This window comes from Chiloscyllium punctatum, chromosome 38 (genome assembly GCF_047496795.1).
Source record: "Chiloscyllium punctatum isolate Juve2018m chromosome 38, sChiPun1.3, whole genome shotgun sequence".
NCBI classification, from domain to species: Eukaryota; Metazoa; Chordata; class Chondrichthyes; order Orectolobiformes; family Hemiscylliidae; genus Chiloscyllium; species Chiloscyllium punctatum.
In genome coordinates, this window is record NC_092776.1 from 26483005 (window position 1) to 26504261 (window position 21257).

At 37.3% G+C, this 21257-nt stretch overlaps 1 protein-coding gene across 1 annotated transcript in view; it reads right to left on the reverse strand.

Moving 5' to 3' along the window:
* Nucleotides 1-8446, reverse strand: part of LOC140463465 (regulator of G-protein signaling 10-like) — a 35470-nt gene extending 27024 nt beyond the window's left edge. The window contains exons 1-2 of the mRNA XM_072557446.1: nt 8166-8446; nt 1378-1496 (exon numbers count right to left, since the gene is read on the reverse strand). Coding sequence (XP_072413547.1) covers nt 1378-1496; nt 8166-8217 — 171 coding nt within the window. The 5' untranslated portion in view covers nt 8218-8446. The remainder of the gene's footprint in view (nt 1-1377; nt 1497-8165) is intronic.
* Between the last annotated feature and the right edge of the window lie 12811 nt (nt 8447-21257).

Genomic DNA, 21257 nt, shown 5'->3' on the forward strand with positions numbered 1-21257 from the left:
TAATATACCAGTTTCACTTAGTCTGTCCTGTAAGTGACTCATCAGCATGGTGTTTGCTCTTAATTGCCCACTGATGATGTATCAAAATGCTACACAGAACAAATAAGGACAGGTAATAAATATTGGTTACGATATCTACATCCCAAGAGCAAGTAAATGTAAATAGAAGTGTGAGAAGTAGCCTTTAGTGATATTTCTGTTCAGGTTTCCACTGTTAGATTCTTAGAAATTGGAATAATAGGGAGATTTCCAGTAAATCCATTGTAGAATACCAGAAATGAGGCATCAAGCTAATTGATATTACTATTTAGCTCAGATCAAACATTTTCCAGAAAAAAAATCAATGATAGATCACCAAAGTGACTCATGTTTTCTCTAAAGAAAATTAGAACATAAGAACTAGGAGCAGGAGTAGACAATTCAGTCTCTTCAGCTTCTCCACCATTTTATATGATCATGGTTCATCTCATCTTGGCCTCATCTCCACCTTCATGGCCGCTCACTAAAACCCTTCAACTACTAATTAGGTATCTGTCTATTCCTTCTTAAATTTACTCAATGTCCCAGCATCTACTACACACTTGGGTAGTGAATTTCACAGAATCATAACCCTTAGAGAAGTAATTTCTCCTCATCCCCGTTTTAAATGTGCTCCTGTTATCCTAAAACAACAACCTCTCGATCTGGATTGCTCCACATGAAAAACATTCTTTCTGCATCTACTTTGTCAAGCCTCTTTACATCTTAAATGGTAATGATATTGAGTTTTAATTCACAGTTCTAATGCTGAAGAGTTCAGAAATTCCATTCTACCAAGGAGTGAAAGAGAGTTAATGAGAATAAGGGAAAGAAAAAGATAATAAAACAAGGGAAGAAGGAATAGGAAAGAACAGCAAGCAAGAAAAAGAACTTAACAAAACAATACGTTTTATGCAATAGTCCCAATATGAACCTCCATTAAGATTAGATTAAATTAGATTAGATTCCCTACAGTGTGGAAACAGGCCCTTCGGCCCAACAAGTCCACACCGACCCCTTCGAAGAGCAACCCACCCAGTCCCATTCCCCTACATTCACCCCTGACTAATGCAGCTAACACTACGGGCAATTTGACATGGCCAATTCACCTAACCTGCACATCTTTGGATTGTGGGAGGAAACCAGAGCACCCGGAGGAAACCCACGCAGACACGGGGAGAATGTGCAAACTCCACGCAGACAGTTGCCCAAGGGAGGAATTAAACCCAGGTCTCTGGTGCTATGAAGCAGCAGTGCTAACCACTGAGCCACCGTAACTGAAATAATTCTCCTGTTTTCACTACAGCCAGTAAAACAAAATTTCAACAAATCCATTTAACAAACTTAAAGCTCACAAACCCGGAAATGTTTTACTCCTTCTGGATCTTCTAAGAGATTTTCTAATGAAATAGCCCACTTGGAGGTTCCTGTTGGATTCTGTTGGCTATCAGTTGCACGCACATCATTATCATGAATTTCTGTAATAAAAAAAGCATAACTATTTACAATGAATATTTCCATGACATAAATTTTAGCAGAATTCATATTGGTCAGATTAACTGAGATTACAAACTGACTTCAAGAATATATTTGCTTTTGTTTTAAATAAAGTTTCCCTTGACAGTTTATGGATAATGGAAATTAACCACTTTGAGAATTCATGAAAAATTGTTACACTTCTTCAGTTTGCTTTTCTCTGGCAGCAAACTATCGCAATTTTTCACACATACACATACAAGCTCGCAATTGCATCTAGACAAGCAACTTCTTTAAATATACAAATCATATGGCAAATAACAGTGGATGCCAAAGAATAACAAAGTTAAGCCACAGTATTGGAAGGGAAATTTAGTGGGCAGAATGGGCAAGATTCAGTCACATTAGCTGCCAGGTTAAGCTAGCAGACATCCAAAGGTCACACCATTTTGCAATTAGAGAGGTCTTATTTATATCTCAGCAATATAAGTATACAAATTTGTAAACTATCTAAGTTAGATCAAGTACAAATCACTGTTGCTAAGTGCCAGGTGACTATAGACACAAAAATAGAGATTTTTGTAAACAAAATGCAGGAGTAAGTAAACTATTCTAGGATAGAAACTATTAAGGCTTTGCACATTTTTCACCAACAGTAACATCGACAATGGTTTCCATTGTTCTGAAATCACAAGGCACTTCTGTAAAAATCCCAATATGTCTCAAATTTACTTTATTTAAAGGACACAAAATTAAAGTTTTTCATCTTGCACTCATCAAGACAAGGACACGAGAAATCAGACTTCCAAGACTTTAATGTCTCCCTTTAGCAATGTTTACATTTTTTGATAACAAGAAATTATCAAATTTATTTTGTTAAGTAAAAGAAAAATAAAATACATATTTCTATATGACCTTACTTAACTTTACAAACTTGTTTATATTCAATTCATATAAAGTTCAATTACTGTTAGAAGTAATAGCATTAGCAAAACCCAAAATGATGATTAACTGAATAACCAAACTATCTGTTTCTACTTGAATTGTTTAAAAAAAATACTGGAGAAATTGATCTGCTTCAACTTTAGCTGTTTGCGCAGTGCTAGAGATTACGTGTCATTTTAGGAGGAAACTGAGGCAGATCCCAGAGGTTAAAGTAATAAGTCGGGCTCCCTAGAGGTTATCAAATTTCTTCAGCTAGTGTGATGTTAGATCATCAAATGTATCGTGACTAATTTTGACAAAAGCATAGGTAAATATATGAATCATACAGAAAAAGTCAGTTGAATGAATCTGCTAGTCTACATTACAAGTTGGGGTAGGAGTACAGCATATAAAATCCTGTAAATAGCTAATTATCCTATTTTTACATCAGTACAATGATCCAAATTTTCCAGTCTCTGGATCATCGAAGATGGAGCATACATTGGTACATGTGCTTCAGAACTCTGTGGAAATCCTGACATACATAGGAATTTCCCATGAGCTTAGGGCAGAAGGAGTTAGATATTCAGGATCCACCTGGACAAAACCAAGATAATTTAATAGTTTAATACCTGGTCTAACAGTAGTTGAATTCTAAGCATCACAACTCAACCTCCATCAACCACTTAACTGACTAACTCCTTGACCCGTCCCAACTATTCCAGCCCTCTGACCTGAAACCCACAACACAATCCAAAAATGCTGATTACCTGATTACTCCCGCCCCACCAACAATGCTTCAACCACATGACTACACCCACAATTCAACCTGACACCTCCCTCAACTGACCCAATCACGTCCCGAACCTAACCCTGCCCCTTCCCAGTTATGTGATAACCCCTCTGAACCAATTTGACTAATGGCACAGTGGCCCAGTGGTTAGCACTGCTGCCTCACAGTGCCAGGAACCCAAGATCAATTCCAGCCTTGGGTGACTGTCTGTGTGGAGTTTGCACATTCTCCCCAAGTCTGCGTGGGTTTCCTATGGGTGATCTGGGTTCCTCCAACAACCCAATCCAAAGATGTGCAGGTTAGATGAATTGGCTATGTTAAGTTGCCCATAGTGTTCAGGGATGTATAGGTTAAGTGCATTAGGCAGGGGTAAATGTAGAGTAGTAGGCTCGGGGAATGGGTCGGTTACTCCATGAAGGGTTGGTGTGGACTGAATGGCCTGTTTCCACACTGCAGGCATTCTATGATTCTATCCCTGGTAATACCAGGCTACATCCCAAACCATCTACTTATCCACTTCACCTATCTACCCATTCACTCACACCTATTATTTAACCTATGTGCATTCACCTGAATACAACAACTACAGATATAAAATCAGGGCATGTTGACTTATGCCCACCTCTACTATTTTCTCTGGATTTACCCTTGAAATGCTTTGCTGCCTTTTGCTGCTTCAGCCAGAAGCAGACAATTCAAGAAGAAATGTGCCAGATCATTAATAGGGAAAATTCTTTACAGTCAGCAGCAAGGCTTCCAGCATTACCCTTGACAGGAAGGTCTTGGCTAAGAAATGTAACTCTTGGTCCTTTCGGGGAGACTCACCAAAGTAAGTGGCAATCATGCATTTTAGTGGGCAGTGGCAAGCTTTTTCTAGCACCAAGGGCCCCAATGGCAGAAATCCTCAAGTATTGCCGGTTAATCAAAGGACATTAAAATTCCAACCATGGATTCTGCAGTAATATAATCCTGGTGAACCTATCTTTGTAACTAGCCATATCTTTACACACATTAGAATTAAGACCATGGGAAGGCCTATCCCACGCTAATATTCATGATTTCCAAAATTTTGTCACTGGCGACAGTAAAACATAAGCCTGAAATCCAGAATAGGTTGAGTATATAATAGTTCAAGGTAATTCTTTCATTTTGATGTTGTTAACTCAGTCTATTAACACACCCTACACAAATAATGGAAAATTATCTTAAAATATGCAAAGAAAGTTCTGTTAGGTTTCAAAACTTTATGTTCAGTCATAAATTACTATGAGCTTGAATACATAATAAATAGAGGGAAACCATGAAATGTAAGAAGAACAGATTAAGAAGTATTACACATGTCATTATCTCTTTTACTAAGGTCCTAAATGGCCATTGCTCAAAAGTTGTGGACTGAAGACACTTAGTTTTTGGAGTGCTCTCATAGAAATATAGATTTCTATTTAAAATATGCAATTACAGTATTAGTTATCCAAACATTAGAACTAGCATGATTTAACTAATAGCCGGAAGTGGACAGTGCAAAAAATTCTAATCTAAATTTTAGCCTAGAATTTTAATTTATTAATAATTGGGTACAATAATTAGTGTGAAATGTAGCTTTGTTATGTGATTGTATTAAATTTAGCCACATTGAACCAGAATGCTAATGCACGTGTCTGTTGACTATCTATATAACCCTAATAATTCAGCAGAAATGAATGCTCACTTCTGAATTTTATATTTTGATTATTCTATTGTTAGTTTTGTTTAGGAAGTTACCGCCAAATCTGGGGGATTGACTAGCTCATTTGGCTGGATGAGACAGTTTGCAATACAGAATAATGCTAATAGCATGGGTTCAATTTCTGCACCAGCTGAGGATATCACAAAGGAGTCTCCTTCTCTCCTCACCTGAGGCATGATGACCCTCAGGTTAAACCATCACCAATGTCTCTCTACAATAAAAGCAGTCCTATGGCTGGTAAGATTATGGGCCTGTTTTTATTAATATCTATGCCTTCTTGTACTTGATTCTTTCAAATGTGAGAACTTTTTCTCCATACCTATTCTGTCCGGATCCTTCAGGATTTTGAATACCACCATCAAATCTTCTCTCTGCTTTCTTTTCTCCAAGGAAAACAATCCTAACTTTTCTGGCCTACCTCCAAAACTGAAATTCCTCTTCCCTGAAGCCGCTCTTATGAATCTGTTCTGCACTTCCTCTAAAATCTTAACAGCTTTCTTAAAGTGCAGCGCCTAGAAGTGGATACAATTTTCAATGAGGCTGAACTAGTGTCTGAAACAAGCTCACCATTACCCCTTTGTCTTTATACTTTACTGCATACTTTATAAAGCTCAGGATTCAGAATTCTTTATTAACCGCGCTCTCAACCTGTACAGTAACATTAAAATAATTTATGCACTATTACACACAGGACACTTTGTTCCTGCACTGTTTAGAATTGCGCCTTTTAATTTTTGTACTTGTCATGTTCACCCTACAAAACTGAATCACTTCACATTTCTGATTGACATGTTGGTGGAATGAGCGGTAAGTAGTAGGTGAGGTTCAATGCGGAGAAGTATGAGACTTTGGCGAGAAGAACAGTGAAAGACAATATAAAATACGGGTACAATTCTAAAGGGGGACAGGATCAAAAGGATTTTGCTCTCCGTGTGCACAAATCATTGATGATGACAAGACAGGTGAAGAGAGCAGTTATTAAAGCATACTATGTCCTTGGCTTTATTAATTGGGGCGTAGATACAAGAGCAAGGAGTTATTGAACTTGTGTGAGACACTTGTTAGATCTCTGCAGGAGTACTGTGTATAGTTGTGGACACAGGATAAAAAGATGGGAGTGCATTAGAGAGACAGTGGAAGCAATTTACAAGAATGGTTCCAGGAATGAGAAACTTCAGTTATGAGGTTTGACTGAAGAACTGTTCTTCAAAGGAAGACGTTTGATACAAGATTTGATGGAAGTTTTTAAAATTATGAATGGACTGGACAGAGTAGAGAGACACAAACTGTTCCCACTCAAGAATGAGAGGACATCAATTTAAGGTGATATGCAAAAGAAGCAAGGATGGTGTGAAAAACAATTCACACAGAAAGTAGCTAGGGTTTGGAAAACACTGCCTACATTTTTGGTGGAGGCTGTTTCAACGGAGACATTCAAGAGGGCATTGCATATACAGTGTGCAAAGGTATGGGGTAACAGCAAGAATTTGGCACGAGGAACGATGCTCATTTGAAGAGCCATTGCACGCACAATCAGCCAAATGACCTCCTCTGTGCCATAACAATTGTGATTTTCCACATGGGTCTTCACCCGCTACTTGTCTGCCCATTCCACAAATGTGTCTATGCTCTTTTGAAGTTTTACACTATTCCTCTTCACATTTCATAGCATATGCAGGCTTTAAAGTTATACCCTGTACACCAAGGCCTAGGTTGTTTCTTTACACATATCAAGAAAAGCAAGGATCTCAACACAGACCTTTGGAAAACTCCACTATAATTATCCTCCAACCAGAGATCACCCATTAACTATTCACTGTTTCCACACAGCTATCTACTGTGTTTTTAAATGTGTGACACAGTGCCATAAAAATTTATTTTGTATGATACTACAGATGTATAGTTTAAGACAGGCCCGACTGAAGAGCAGAATTCAAGCCAGTAATAAATGTAAACTCACACCCATTTGCACAATGATCTGTCATTTCAACAATGAACTAGTTTTTTGCCGTCAAGAAATTTTTCAGGAGCAGACAGGAGACAAATAGGGCCATCAAACAAACTGAAAAATTTGTTATTTAATTAAATCTAAAAGATTGTCAAATTTGTTCAACCCTATACTGTATCTCATGACATAAATACATTTATAATGTATAAGAATCAGTTTAAGGCCGTCAAAACAACTAATGTACTAATAAGATACAATTCAGAAGAATGTAACATCATTAAAGATCAACAGGTTGGAGTAAGGGGGTATAGTAGATGAAGGGAACTCAAAAATTTCTTAGTCCACAATATCACTATAATGAAGATAGTCATGATATCATTCCCCAAAAGGCAAATTTTGAAGAAAACAGTTTCGTCACATTTGTCCTTTATGTCTTAACTAATATTATCATACACAAAATGGCTGTTTTATATGTGCTGTCAGTCTGTTGCTGAGACAGATGAACTCCAAAGTAAGGCAAGTTAAGTGTTTGCTGAAAAGAAATATCTGCTGTAAATAATAACTACACAAAAAAATGATGAATCCTAACTTTCCTGTATCTTTCATGCTGATATGGGAGGGATGGGGGACACAATCTAGGAGATCTCAAAAAGACAACTGCTGTCAGATGGTTAAAAATATTATTTTGCAAAAGAAGAAAGAAAACTATCCTTCCCTATAACCAATTCCCCATTCATTGGGCTATGAGAACTCTTTCTTGGACTAATACCAACGAAAACCAGCTAGAAAACAGCAAGTCGGGAGCTGACTTGGCAGCGGTGTGGGGCTGGCGGGCGGGGGACCGAGAACAGTTTTTAAAATAAAAGCGGGGAGGACCGTTAATAAAAAAAAAGGTGGAGAGGAACTCGGGGGAGTCAGCTACTTTCTGCAATGCACTTTCCTGCTTCTGGTTCCGCATTTTGGCGCAAAAGAAAAGTGGGTCGGCACCGACGTTCGCAGCACACCCTTCCACAACGGTGCCGGGCGGGCAAACCCGGCCGCCGGCCGAAAATAAACCGTTAGAGGGGGCGTCGCGTGACGGGGGGGGGGGGGGGGGGGAGGTGGGGAGTGAGGTAGAGTGGTGGCGTCGCGTGAGGGAGAGCGGGAGGAGCTGAGGCGCCTCCGGTTGCCCGGTAACGAGCCAGAGTCCAGCTGCAGCGAGAGAGAGAGAGAGAGGGAAACTATTTCAGAACCAACTGCTGACCGAGAGGAGAGCAAGCTTTGTGGCCCCCGGGGCTTACCTGAAGGTGGTCGCTTGCGGCTCAGCCGGCTGACAGCTTTGGACACGAACATGATCCTTGGTCAGGCTTGAGGGGTTAGAAGAAATAACTCGGACTCCGTCTCTCCGCGCGCACACACACACACACAACTCCCTGGATTCAGCTCTTCTCCTCGCTTGCCGAGAGACTGACGCGAAAAGTGTGCATCTTCCTCCTCCCCTCTGCTCTAACAAGTGTGGCATGGGCTTCCTGTGGTTACACTTCGCTCAAAACGCATCACAGGCTCAGCCCTCGCAATTCATTGACACCCAAAAAGCCACTGAATGAACAGGAAGAGAGGGAGAGATCAAAGAAAGGAAATGCGAAACTGTGTCATCAGTGTGAGAAGATGACCATTTCTCCTCACTTACTGATACTTCTGTGCAGTCATCTCCTGTGCAGAATTCTTCTGGAATTAGAAAGGCTCTGGCAAGGATTACCTGCTTTGAGAATGCATACTTGAAATAAAATCTTCATAGCTGCCCGGTTTATCATCAGGTTGATAAACTTTGTAAGTAATTTAATCTTTGAGGTAGTTAATCAATAGAAGTTGACAATATTTAACTTTTTAAAATTAAAAATCTCAAACTACGTAATATAGAGAACCAGAACAAACAACCCACCCCAGTTAACGCTCCACTTGAGCCTCCCCACACCCGTCTTCTCTGATACAAGTATAGTAGTGGAAACCTCTATTCCTTTCTCCTACATATGCTTATCGAACTTCCCCATAAATTCATCAGTACCATTCACCTCAACTATTCCCTGTGGTAAAAAGTTCCACATTTTCTGTTTCGCTGTTTTGTTTTGTATTCTTATCTGATTTCTTGATGAAAATCCAGTTTTAATTTTTTTTCTCTCTCCACTGTTCTCAAAGGCTTTCATAATTTTAATGACTTCTGTTCTGTTTTAGTGACTGCTCATCTTTCTTAAAAGATACAACTTCACAGTTCTGGTACATTCCTTTGTTTTTATACCCTTTTCAGCACCTCTATTATCTCATACTCTGCTGGCCAGAACTGTCCAAGTATAGTCTAACCAAAGTTAGATTTGTCAGAAGTAGTTTGTCCTCATGAAGAGGAAAAGCTCCAACTCACAAACAGAACAGCCATGCACAACTAAGGAGGTAAATTTGTCAATGTCTTTATTTTAGAATTCTATCCCTCTCGAAATAAACACCAGCACTTAGTTAATCCTTGCAACATTCTGCAGGTGGGAGGAGGAGGAAAGCAAATTATTGCTAAAGGTTTCAGATTTGTAGTGCGTACTGGTTATTCTGTTCGGGTCCAAATTGTGTTGGTCTGAGTGTAGTCCGGAGTCCATGTGGGATCTATCGGTTCCGTAGACAGGCATTGAGGAAGGAGATGTGGCTGTGGTGGGAGTCTGCTTCAGGATGTGACTGAAAAGCTTCAGGGCAGAGGAGATGATCTCGAGGGTGCAGTGAGAGACATACTGCAGGTGATTTGAGAAATTATGTTGTGTACAATATAGTCTTTATCTTAATTGTTATAACCTGTTCCAGTATTATATTCATCTATATATTAGATTGGTCTTTCTGTATCTCAGTTCAATTTTCAGTTGTCGCACACCAATATGACAATTGTCAGTTGGTATTTTGTATGGACTAAATAAAACCACAATAGTGGTGTCATGATATAGACCATCTGGTAGCATCTTAGAAGTGCTAGATTGTATAAATGCTAAAATTAAGCAACAGTGTAGCAAAGGAAGAGTAATAGTAATGTGGGATTTTAATCTTAGAATAGATTGGCAGAGACAGACAAGCATCTGCCAGAAAGCTTATGAATTTCTAAAGTGTGTCCAGGATAGTTTCTTATAGCAATATTGAGAGTTTGGTGCTGGAAAAGCACAGCAGGTCAGCCAGCATCTGAGGAGCAGGAGAATCAACATTTTGGGCATAAGCCCTTCAAATGAAATGAGGCTTTTTGAAAGGAAACTCAGAAGGGACATAAAAGACTGAGAAGAGATTTTACAGTTTTATAAACAGAAAGCAGATGGTTAAGAGTACTATTGGCCCACTGAAGGCTGAGAGTGGGGATATTGCCAATGACCATGGTGAAATGACCGACATGCTGAATGATTATATTGCTCCAGTATTCAGAGCATAAAAGGATAGTTTGCCAGAAGTCCCAAAGAAATTTACAGAGGATCAGGGACAACATCTAAATAAAATTTGCTCAAATGAATCACCAATAATGAGGAAATTAATGGAACTTAAGAGTGACAAATCCCCAGGACCTGATGGTTTCAATCCATGTATCAAAAGAGGTAGGACAGCATATTGCCGATGCCCTAACCATAATCTTTCAGAGTTGCCTGGATTCTGGAATTGTACCTCTGGATTGGAAATTTACTCGTGTCACTCTGCTCCTTAAGAGGGTGACAGAAGGAAACCAGAGAATCACAGACCAGTTGGCCTAATATCTATGGTGGAGAAATTGTTGGAGTGTTTAATCAAGGTTAGGGTAATGGATTACCTTGAAAATTTTTACTTAATCAGGGATGGTCAGCAAAGATTCATGAAGGATAGGCATGACAAAATTCATAGAATTTTTTTGAAGAGATGGCAGAACTGTGGACTGAGGTAAGGTCAATGGATATTGTTTATATGGACTTCCAGAAGGCTTTTGATAAAGTCTCACATAAGAAACTGTTAGCCCAAGGAAATGAGGGCATATTACTGATATGGAAAGGAAATTGGTTGAGTAGCATGAAACAGAAAATTGGAATAATGATTAAGTACTCAGATTGGCAGGATGTAACTAGTTATATCCCATATGGATCTTTATTGGTGCCTTAATTATTCATAATATTCATTAATGTTTTGGATAATGGCATGAGAAGGCAAATATCCAAATTTGCTGATGACACAAAATTGGGCAGCATTGTCAACAGTGTTGACGACAGCATAGAATTACAACAGGATATTGATAGTGGTTAGCACTGCTGCCTCACAGCGTCAGGGATCGAGGTTCAATTCTACCCTCAGGTGACTTTGTGGGGTTTGCACATTCTGCCCATGTCTGAGTGGGTTTCCTCCCACAGTCCAAAGATGTGCAGGTTAGGTCAATTATCCAGGCTAAAGTGCCCCATAGGGATGTGTAGGTATGGTAGGTTAGCCATGGGAAATGCAGGCTATGGAGATTGGGTTGGATGGTTTTTGGAGGGTTGGTGTGGAGTGTATGGGCTAAATGGCCTGCTTCGGCACTGTAGGAATTCTAATTCTAAAAGATGTTAAAAGGGTGTCCTAATCAAGGTCTCAGGATATTGACAGGTCGATAAGGATGAACAATTTCCATTGTTTGAGGATTCTAGAACCGGGGTCATAGTCTAAGAATTAGGGCCAAGCCATTCAAGAGAGATGTTAGAAAGCACTTCTATAACCAAAGAGTTGTGGAGGTTTGGAATTCTGTCCAAATGGTAGTCGATGCTAATTTACTTATGAATTTTAAATCTAAGAGAGACATAATTTTATTAGGCAAGAGTATCAAGGAATGTGGGCCAAAGGCAGGCATATGGACCACAGACCAGCCATGATCTTATTAAATGATGGAGCAGGCTCAAGGGTGAATGGCCTACTTCTGTTCCTACGTTTCTAAACATTATTGACTGCTGTTGGAGGAAGCCTTGCTCCTAATTTCCACTTTCAGGTAATATAAATTCACTTATGTTCAAAAGGAAATGACTTCCTTTCATGTAGAGACTTACACACAAACATTTAAAAGTGCTTTACAGCTAATTAAGTACTTCTGAACTGTTCATTCATCGGCAAACAGGAAGGGTCTGTATAACTCTATGACTCTAAATGCAGAAACAGTTTGCATGCAGCAAAGTCTCACAAACAGCATTAAGATGAAGAACTAAATAAACGGTGAGGGTGAATGTTGGCCAGGACACCAGAGAAATTTTAACAGGTTCCATGGGATTTTTAAGTCCAATTGAGCTCCCTCAGTATTGAATTGCATTAAATTGGCAGCCTTAATTATGTACTTAAATTCTGGAATGGAATAATAGACCACAATTTTGTGGTCCAAAACAAGGGTTACTGATGAAATCAATGTGACACATTTAGCACTAAGACTTTCAGCATTGACACTGGCAACAGAAAAAGAAAATCAATAAATTAATGTATCATATACTAAGTATCTTAATTCTCCATAGAATATTACTGAAAATCCAAAACTAACTGTCAGAGGTTGGAGAATATAACTTATTGTCTATTAAAGTCCAATAACAAAAGAAGAAAAATCCCATTTTAACAGGATAAGTTTATCTAATTTTAAATGTATAACCTTTGAAATTCAGATACAAAGACTAATATAGTGATAAAAAAGCTTATCATTAGACAACCAAAGCATTATCTATATATTTGACTGTGGCCTCTGGAAAATTGGAACTTGCAAAGTTGCATCCTATAAGAAATTGCAGCTCACATCTAAATTATCATACAATTAATAAAATATGTTCATAAGAGACCAATTACATGTGTTATTGTTACCTTGGCAGATGTCTTTTATACACAGTCCAGGAAGATGTGCTCCAGCACAGAAAAATACACACTTGCACCTCTTGGAAAAATCCATAATAAAGTATTAGGGGCCTACATCATTTCATGGAATTAACTCTTTAGAGTCTGTGGGCTGTGGGTCATCCCGCAAAAAAGGAGATCCCAGGTGTATTATGCATCCAGCTACCTTTAACTTGCACAACTATGGCAGTTTCTGCACATCTTCATCTGAAAATATGCAAACTGGAGGTACAAGAGGAAAAAGGAGAACTGGAGACCCATTTAGATCATAAAAACAAATTTTATTGAAACTATTTATCAGTTCACCATCTACGTGTACAGATCTTGAATTTTGGGCTGTCACAGGATGTAAAAGTCACATGAGTAACCGGAATAGCTGGTGTTAGTGAAAAGGATGTTTGGGTTTGTCTAGCCTACTGTCTGCACTTTGATGAATGTCATCTTTTTCTAATTTTGTGGGCCAGAACTTGAATTACTGGACCTCAAATAAACACATGACCTTCACCCATATCAAACTGTTAATATTAAAAGCAGCTTATTTCCTGGATCTGTGCTGTAGCATATTGCAGTCAAAATACACAAAGCATGATGTATGCTTCATCAAAGATTGAATGTCATTATGGATGACTTGATGTAGACTACATCAAGTTCTGGCTTAGCTATGTCAGATTCATTTCAATGCTATCTTGAAAGTTGCTTCCAACATAACATTTAAGGATGGTCTTCATCTCAAAAATCTGTGTAGTTCACCAGAACAGCTGGTTGTTCATTTATTCCTGAGTCATAAGGTTAGATCCATAGGTATAATGTATATTAAAGCAACACAGAATTTATTAGCTTGATTCAAAATGTATTCCCAGAGTACACATTTTTGACTATCATCTTTCAGCTCAATATAGCTATACATGCAGCAAATATTTTCAATAGGGAAGTGATTCATATGTGTATGTTTCATCCAAACTATATGTCAGTTGAAAGTATAATGGTTTCATCTCATACTTTTTCATTACTTTCCTGTTTTCTTGACTTCATTGATTTTGCTAAACCATGATTATTGTTGGGTATTTTGTAGGCCTGTTATTTACATTGATTTATGAATTAACAGAAAGGGGATACATTATATTGATTTAATTAATATTATAAGTAATTGATATAAAATAGAGTAACATAAATGATGCTGGAAATATTTTTCATCAATATGCTCATGCAATAAATGTGTATATCACTAAAATTAAAGCATTGAACTGGCTTGTAACTTTTGGCAGAAATTAGTTCAAGTGAATATTGAGAAGATCAACCCCCAAAGGTATATAATATATAGATAAATAACAAATATTTTGTTACACGTCTTTCAAATTACATTATGCCAATTGTACCTTATAGTTTGAGTGAAAGCATGTTATATATCTAATTGTATATTTTATCTGATTATTGTGTTAATTACCTATTCTTCTACTTTATGTCTCATGTCCTGTCATCCATTTCTTTTCCATTTCACATTATAATCTTACATCATTATACCTTTGTCCATTTTTAGATGCATATTCTGTAAGTAAAATAATTTTCTACTTCATAGTTCCTGTTTATTAATTACACTTGCTTTTATAACTAATTATAGCACATCAAAAGTGTTTTTTTCAACTATTTTGCAAGAATAGGCTATCCTTCATTATCTATACAATTTTTTGCAGAAATGTAGGATACGTCAAATAGGATTGTTAGAAATGAAAACACAGCATGCCAGAAAATCTCAGCATGACAGGTGGCATTTGTGGAGTGAAGCAGGTTAACATTTTAGTATGAGTGACCTTTCATTAATACTGTGAACAGAACCCATCAGGCGTGGAATTGTGTTTCATTCTCTGATTTGATTACCATGCATTAACACACTTGCAAAAAATGTAATTTGGTAACAATGCCTTTTGGATCTTTCTAAAGGGTGTAAGAATACTGTATGATTGTAACAAGGTCAGACAGGTGGAGCTCATAGAGTAGGAGTTCCCTGATTGGGGCTGTTAACCTGGTCCAATCAGGGACCCCTAGCTGTCAGATATAAACAGGATTGTCAGAGGTTCTGTTTTCTCTAAGAACTGGCTCTGGGGAAGGTGGACCTTCCCCATGTACATATTAGTAAAGGGTGATGGGATAGCAGCCTGTGTGGAGTTATTTCAAATACTACATCTTAAAAGTTTTTGCATTGCTTTACATTTTATCCACACTATCCTTTCAGTCTCTTCATTAGGGTATTTCAGTGTGTAAAACAAAGCTGCAGTGATAGTTATAAATGCTTGAATCATGCATTTGTACTGCATATTGTTCTTCAGGATTGAATCCCCCAATGAGCCAAATACCTGCCCTCTAAAGTCTGTTCAACAAGAATTGTGTCTGCAGGTCCAAGTGTAAAGTTAGACTTTCATCTCTTTCAGAAGAAGAGTTGTTTAATTATTTACTTGAATTAAAATCTAATATGGTATGACATAAACCCAATTGACACCTTCAAGATCTGTTTTATTTTGAGAAAACTTCTGAAAACTGCAGTCATGATTCTAAAATAAGGAATTTGGAATAATGTACTGGACGATTTCACCACTAGAATTTACTTCCTCTATCAAGCAGTAACTTGCATTGGAACTCGCAGCATTTTGTAAAATAGTTTCTATGTAATTTCCTTTCTATTTCTCAGGGTGTTGTAGCATAATAGAGTTGAGTTCATTTGTTTACACATCCTGAAGCAGATGCAAATACTAAGACTTTTGATGCTCGAGATGAGCCTTTGACTACAGATTTATTCAATATGTATTTTTAAACAAGATTAGTTGCAACTAAACTATAGAGGACAGTAATTGAAAAATATGGATAAACCAAGATACTGGTGCTTTGATATTATTCAAAAAGGTTTCAGGTTTTGGCCAACTTGTTCAGGCTTGTTCAATTCACAGAACAATAATGCATACAGCTTGGAGGAATGGACGGATACATATCAGATAAAATTTAACATAAAAATTTAATACACTTTGGTTAGGAGATGGAATGTAAACAGAAAGATGCAATTCTGAAGAGGGTGCAAAGAGAGAGAGATCTGGGAGTAATATGTACACAAATCATTGAAGTTGATAGTTTAGATTGAGTAAGTGGTTGAAAGGCAAAATGTATACAGGGCTTTATAAATAGAGAATAAAAGCAAAGAAGTTCCAAGACTTTATGAGAGACTGATTTAGCTTTTTTCTCATTATAATACTTTTAATTAAAAGCAAAGAAAAAATGTACTTAATGTCCAGGTTTGCTATTTGTGAAAATATGCCAATGTGAATGTGATATCATTATCATTGGATGTCTGGAGATCCTTTCAGCCTAATACCAAATTCAAACTGGCATCAAAAAAGCATGTTCTACATGATAGAAATTAGTAAAATCCTTGCGGGAAGCTTTTATACCAAGGTATGCAGTTTGACAGTCTTTACAAAATCCAGGCCAAAATTACATTTTAGATTTCCTTAATGGACTCTGTGCAAATATATAATGTAATTTGTTTTCCTTAGGGTGTATTTATTTAAAGATTAATTGCAGCATGAGGACCACATTAAATACAGACAGAGAGATGGCATAATAGTATTGTTACTGGACTCGTATTTTAGAAGATTCTGAGGAAAGGTCACTGGACCTGAAATGTTAACTCTGATTTCCTTCCATAGATGCTGCCAGACCTGCAGAGCTTTTCCAGTAATTTCTGCCTTTTGTTTCTGATTTCCAGCATCCACAGTTCTTTTGGTTTTATTTCATACTCCAGAGCATCTGATTAATACCCTCAGCACATAGGTTCAAATTCTACAAAGGCATCTCATGGAATTTAAATTTAATTCATAAAATTTGCAATTGAAAGGTTGCAGTAATGGTAATCATGAAACTATCATCAATTGTCATTAAAAAATTATATTGTTTATCAATGTCTGCCATCCTTACTTGTCTAACCTACATGTAACTTCAGATTCACAGTCATGTGGTGACCCTTAACTGGCCTCTGAAATGGACTAACTATGCACTCAATTAAAGGGCAATAAGAGATGTGTAGCAAATACTAGCCTTTGCAGCAACAGCCACATATCAATGTTAGAATAATTGAAAACAATTATTAATCATAAAGTAAATTAATTGGGCTGCACTCAAAGGCAGCATGGGTCAGAGTAATAAGCTGAAAAACATCTAGGTAGACTTTTGAAAAGTTGAGCTTTCACTGAGGATAGATCTCTGGAACTGTATTCTGGAAGCGATACTGAGGACTGATATTTTGCTCGCCTTACAGTGCTGGACACTATTTTGCTTGAGAAACAAACAGCAAAATTAGTCTTCCTCAATAGCATGAAATAGACTCAGCGAATTGACAGTCCATGTTACTCTTCAATTAACTTCAAAGTCAGTACATGGATGAGATGCATCAAAAAAGGAGCTGAACACAGATAGCACTGATGGCTTCCAACATCGCAGGCAATCAACAGAAATGTGGTATAAGGCTCTCCATTCTACACAACCTTTGAATATAGCATGAATAATTTACTCTTTCAAAAGAATACATGTTATAGCATCAGGAGAATAATTGAAATGTACAAAATCTCTGATTAATTTACACACAAACAATCGAATAAATATATACTACAATTAACCTATAAAATAACATCAGATTAGTTCATGTATATTTGTTGTTTTATGTTGCATTCCCTACATCCTTTGTTTATAAAATTGTTAATATATTAATATGAATAATGTTTTATAGGCCCTAGAGTACCTTGTCAATTAATAGAGACAAGAATGGAAGGATGTTATAAACTAACCAAACAACCAGAAGTTGCAAGGGAAACGAACAGAGCAACTCTCAACGTGGGTGCCTGTGACAACTTTATAATTAGATTTGGACCAATTGTGGAATTTTTCAGTTCTGCTTTTCCTTTTAAAATATTGTAGAGAAAATACATATCACTTCATCTTAGTAGGGACATGTGGCCAGCAGTGTTTTAAATTCATCTTTTAACGCTATGCTCATCAAAACATGAGTTTCATTTCTCATCACTTTTTTTGTTGTGACTGAATCAGGAGCTACTGACAGCATTAGTTGAATTTTGTTTTGTCATTTATGGGTCAGTCTTTTCCTCTAACATTGCAGTATTCACTTCTGTTCTGGGTCACTTCCCTGTACTATATATAGTCCTACTTTTGTTCAGTAATGTAAAGCACTAATTTGTGATTTGTTCGGTGTGATAAAGAGCAAAAGACAAATAATGAGTGAAAAACTTTGAAATTGAGACTGTTTCCCTATTCAGGCAATGTTTTATTTTATTGCATTAATTTCAAAAAGATCTAAGTTTGCTCAGCAAGAAGATAAAAATGTATACACAAAAAAGGAAGGACCAGCTGACAGAGAACAGGTCAACTAAAGGAACAAAGAAGTGGAATAAAAGTTAGTTTTAGTCAACAACATTTTATGGGATTAAAAACATAACATGCTGAAAACAATGAGCTCATCAAGCAGCATATGTAGAGAAAGTTAGTGGTTTAAGCTAAGATGATTATTCATGTTATATTCCACAGAATCTACCTGACTTAATGAGCTTTTTCAGAATTTTATTTAGCATCTGCAGTATTTTGATTTTGTAGTAACATTATATAGGAACTAGAAACAATGAAGACAATAATATAAATATCACATTATTGCATTCTCCAATAACATACAGGAATTACTACAGACATTTAAAACAAATTGGAATTGCAAATATATTTGAAAATATTTTCTCCTGGTATGTACTGTTTAAGTTTCACACTTTAAGTGCGCTCTTGTTTTCAAAGTCTATTCAGCTCACCATCATTCCCATAAAAATTGTTTTGCAGTTTAAACTATCTACTTCAGGAGGAAGACCTTAAAATGGGTATTGTGATAGTTGTCAATCAAACCCTCAGGTGTCAAAATAGTGGAACTCATTTCTTGAAACTTTAAAATAAATAAAATTGCTCTTGCATTTTCCCTTACTCACTTTTGAATTTTCTCACTCCGTACAGCTTTATTCTGATTATCATCTTCAAAATTCCCAACCAATAATTTTTCCAAATATTAAAGACGTACTTTTCAAACAACTTTTTTAGCATGAACCTGCAACAGTAACTTCAAAGCCATGGACCTAAACAATTGTAATTTTATTGCTGATGCTCTGTCAACATCCATACAGATCGTCTGATTGTTATCAGTGTTGTTTGTGGGAGCTTTTCTCATGCACATTTGCTTCTGAGTTTCTTTACAACAGTAACAACAGTTCAGAAGTGTACACTCCATTTAATTGGTTGCAAAGAGTTTGGGGACATCCTAAGTCATGAAAGGTGCTTTATAAATGCAAGCAATTCTTGATGTTTAAACAACTTCCTATTACATAGTTTCTGAAGATTAGTCATGAATATTATAAGACAGATATAATTCCAGAGCCACAAAACATTTACACAACTTAAATTGATATTTTCCCACAAAAATATTGTCATTTACAATAGTGTTCACTGAGGACAGTAACAATGTCATGGTTAACAATTTTTCTTTTTCTTTCAACTATTCAGCATATAACTACTGCCAGATTTTGCTGCTATACTCCAAAACTATATTATAGATAAACTTCAGTGTGGCTTTGAGCCAGTACCAATACAACGATTCAACCTGTGTGTATCAAAAATAAATCTCAAATTAGTCATTTTATTATATATAGAAAGCTTGTCTGTTTCCTAGAAAACAGTCTTCCAACTCCAAAGTCTTCAAAACAAATATTAAGCATTAAATTCAAATTATCTCACTTCCTACTGCTTTTGATTCAAGCTCTAGTCTGCCTGTAACAGTTGGCAGGAGAGCTTTGTGGATTCAGGGATTAGGAAGAAAATAGTCCTAGCTTCCACAGCTGAACCACAATAACCTGATTTGTATTTAAAATATATACATGTCCATAATTCCCAAACCACACATATAGTATTAAACCACAAGTCTTCACTTAGTTGTAATTCCTTTCAGTTGAATGGTAGCAAAATCACAATTCTTCTCAACAGGTCCTGTAGTGATTGTAACAAGGTCAGCCAGGTGGACCTCATAGAATATGAGTTCCCTGATTGGGGCTGTTAATCTGGCCCAAACAGGGGGCCCTGGCTGACAGGTATAAACAGGAGTGTCAGCGATTCTGTTCACTCTGACAGCTAGCTCTGAGGGAGCCAGATTAGTGTCAAGGACTCTCTACATGTAAATAAAGGGTCGCTTGGTGATGGGATATCAATTTCTATGAAGTTATATTAGTGGTGATGTGAGAAAAACACATTCCTGAAGAAATTTGCTCGTAACAGTCATCTTTGAGTTGGGGTAAGAATTACTGGCATCATGCCATTACTTGGGAAGCTTGATTTATTTGATCCTGCTGTTGAAGACTAGAGATCCTGTATGTGGAAAAAATGAGTTTTTTTTCCTGCCGGATGACATTTGTGCACTTGAAAAGCAACAAGTAAATCTCCTGACAGTTTGTGGACCTTCGGTTTTTTCAGTTATTAGGAACTTTCCCTGAGGCACCAGATACTAAAACCTTTCTAAGTTGATAGATTTAATTAAGGCATGATACAATTCCAAGTCTCCTCTAATTCTGAGCCACTATTAGTTTTACTTGATAATTTGAGAACTAGGGGAATCCCATTTCGGGACTTTTGAATAGGTTAAGACGAATGGTAACGGCACATGACTTTGGTTTAACCCTTAATGAAATACTGAAAGATCCTTTGGCATGTGGGATTAATGATGTAACCATGCAAAAGCACCTAATAGCTGAAGCCAAACTGGATTTCAAACAAGCACTACAACTGGCTTTACCATTTGAAAATGCAGCAAACGGAACATATGAGTTGCGGGATATTCCAATGGAATTGGATACTCTCGTCAGTGTAAGTCAGCTTGGGGAGCACCACTTGAGTGAAGGCAATTGCACAGTCTCACTGAGGACATATCCTGACAAAAGAGACTCAAGGTCAGCCCATAGCAACATCCCAAAACAAAGCCAAATCTCAGCCAAAAGGCTAAAGGTTTCTTTGGGATCCAGGCTGGCAAGCCATTATCGATGTTGCTGGTATGCTGACTGCAAGAAAGCTAAAGAGTCCCACTAGACCCAACTTAAGTTAGAGAACTCATAGGCCAGTGTCCAGGGGAGTGCACTCCTTGGAAAGTCCATCTACATCTTGTTTGGAACAATTAAATTGCTTAGCAACATCCAAATCAGAACTAATTTTTAAAAATCTGGTTAAATTGTCACCCGGTTCGCACAGAGGTCAAACTTCACTCTGGACTCCAACCCTTAAGATTGCACAAGATCTCATTTAAACTGAGAGCCTATACTGGGAAATCTTTACAGATTAAGGATACAACTCTTATGAGAAGCAGCTGGTTTGGTTACCATTGGTGATAGAAAAGATTTGGATCCAAGTATGATGGGGTGAAATTGGTTGCAAGAGATTCACCTAGATTGGCTCAACAT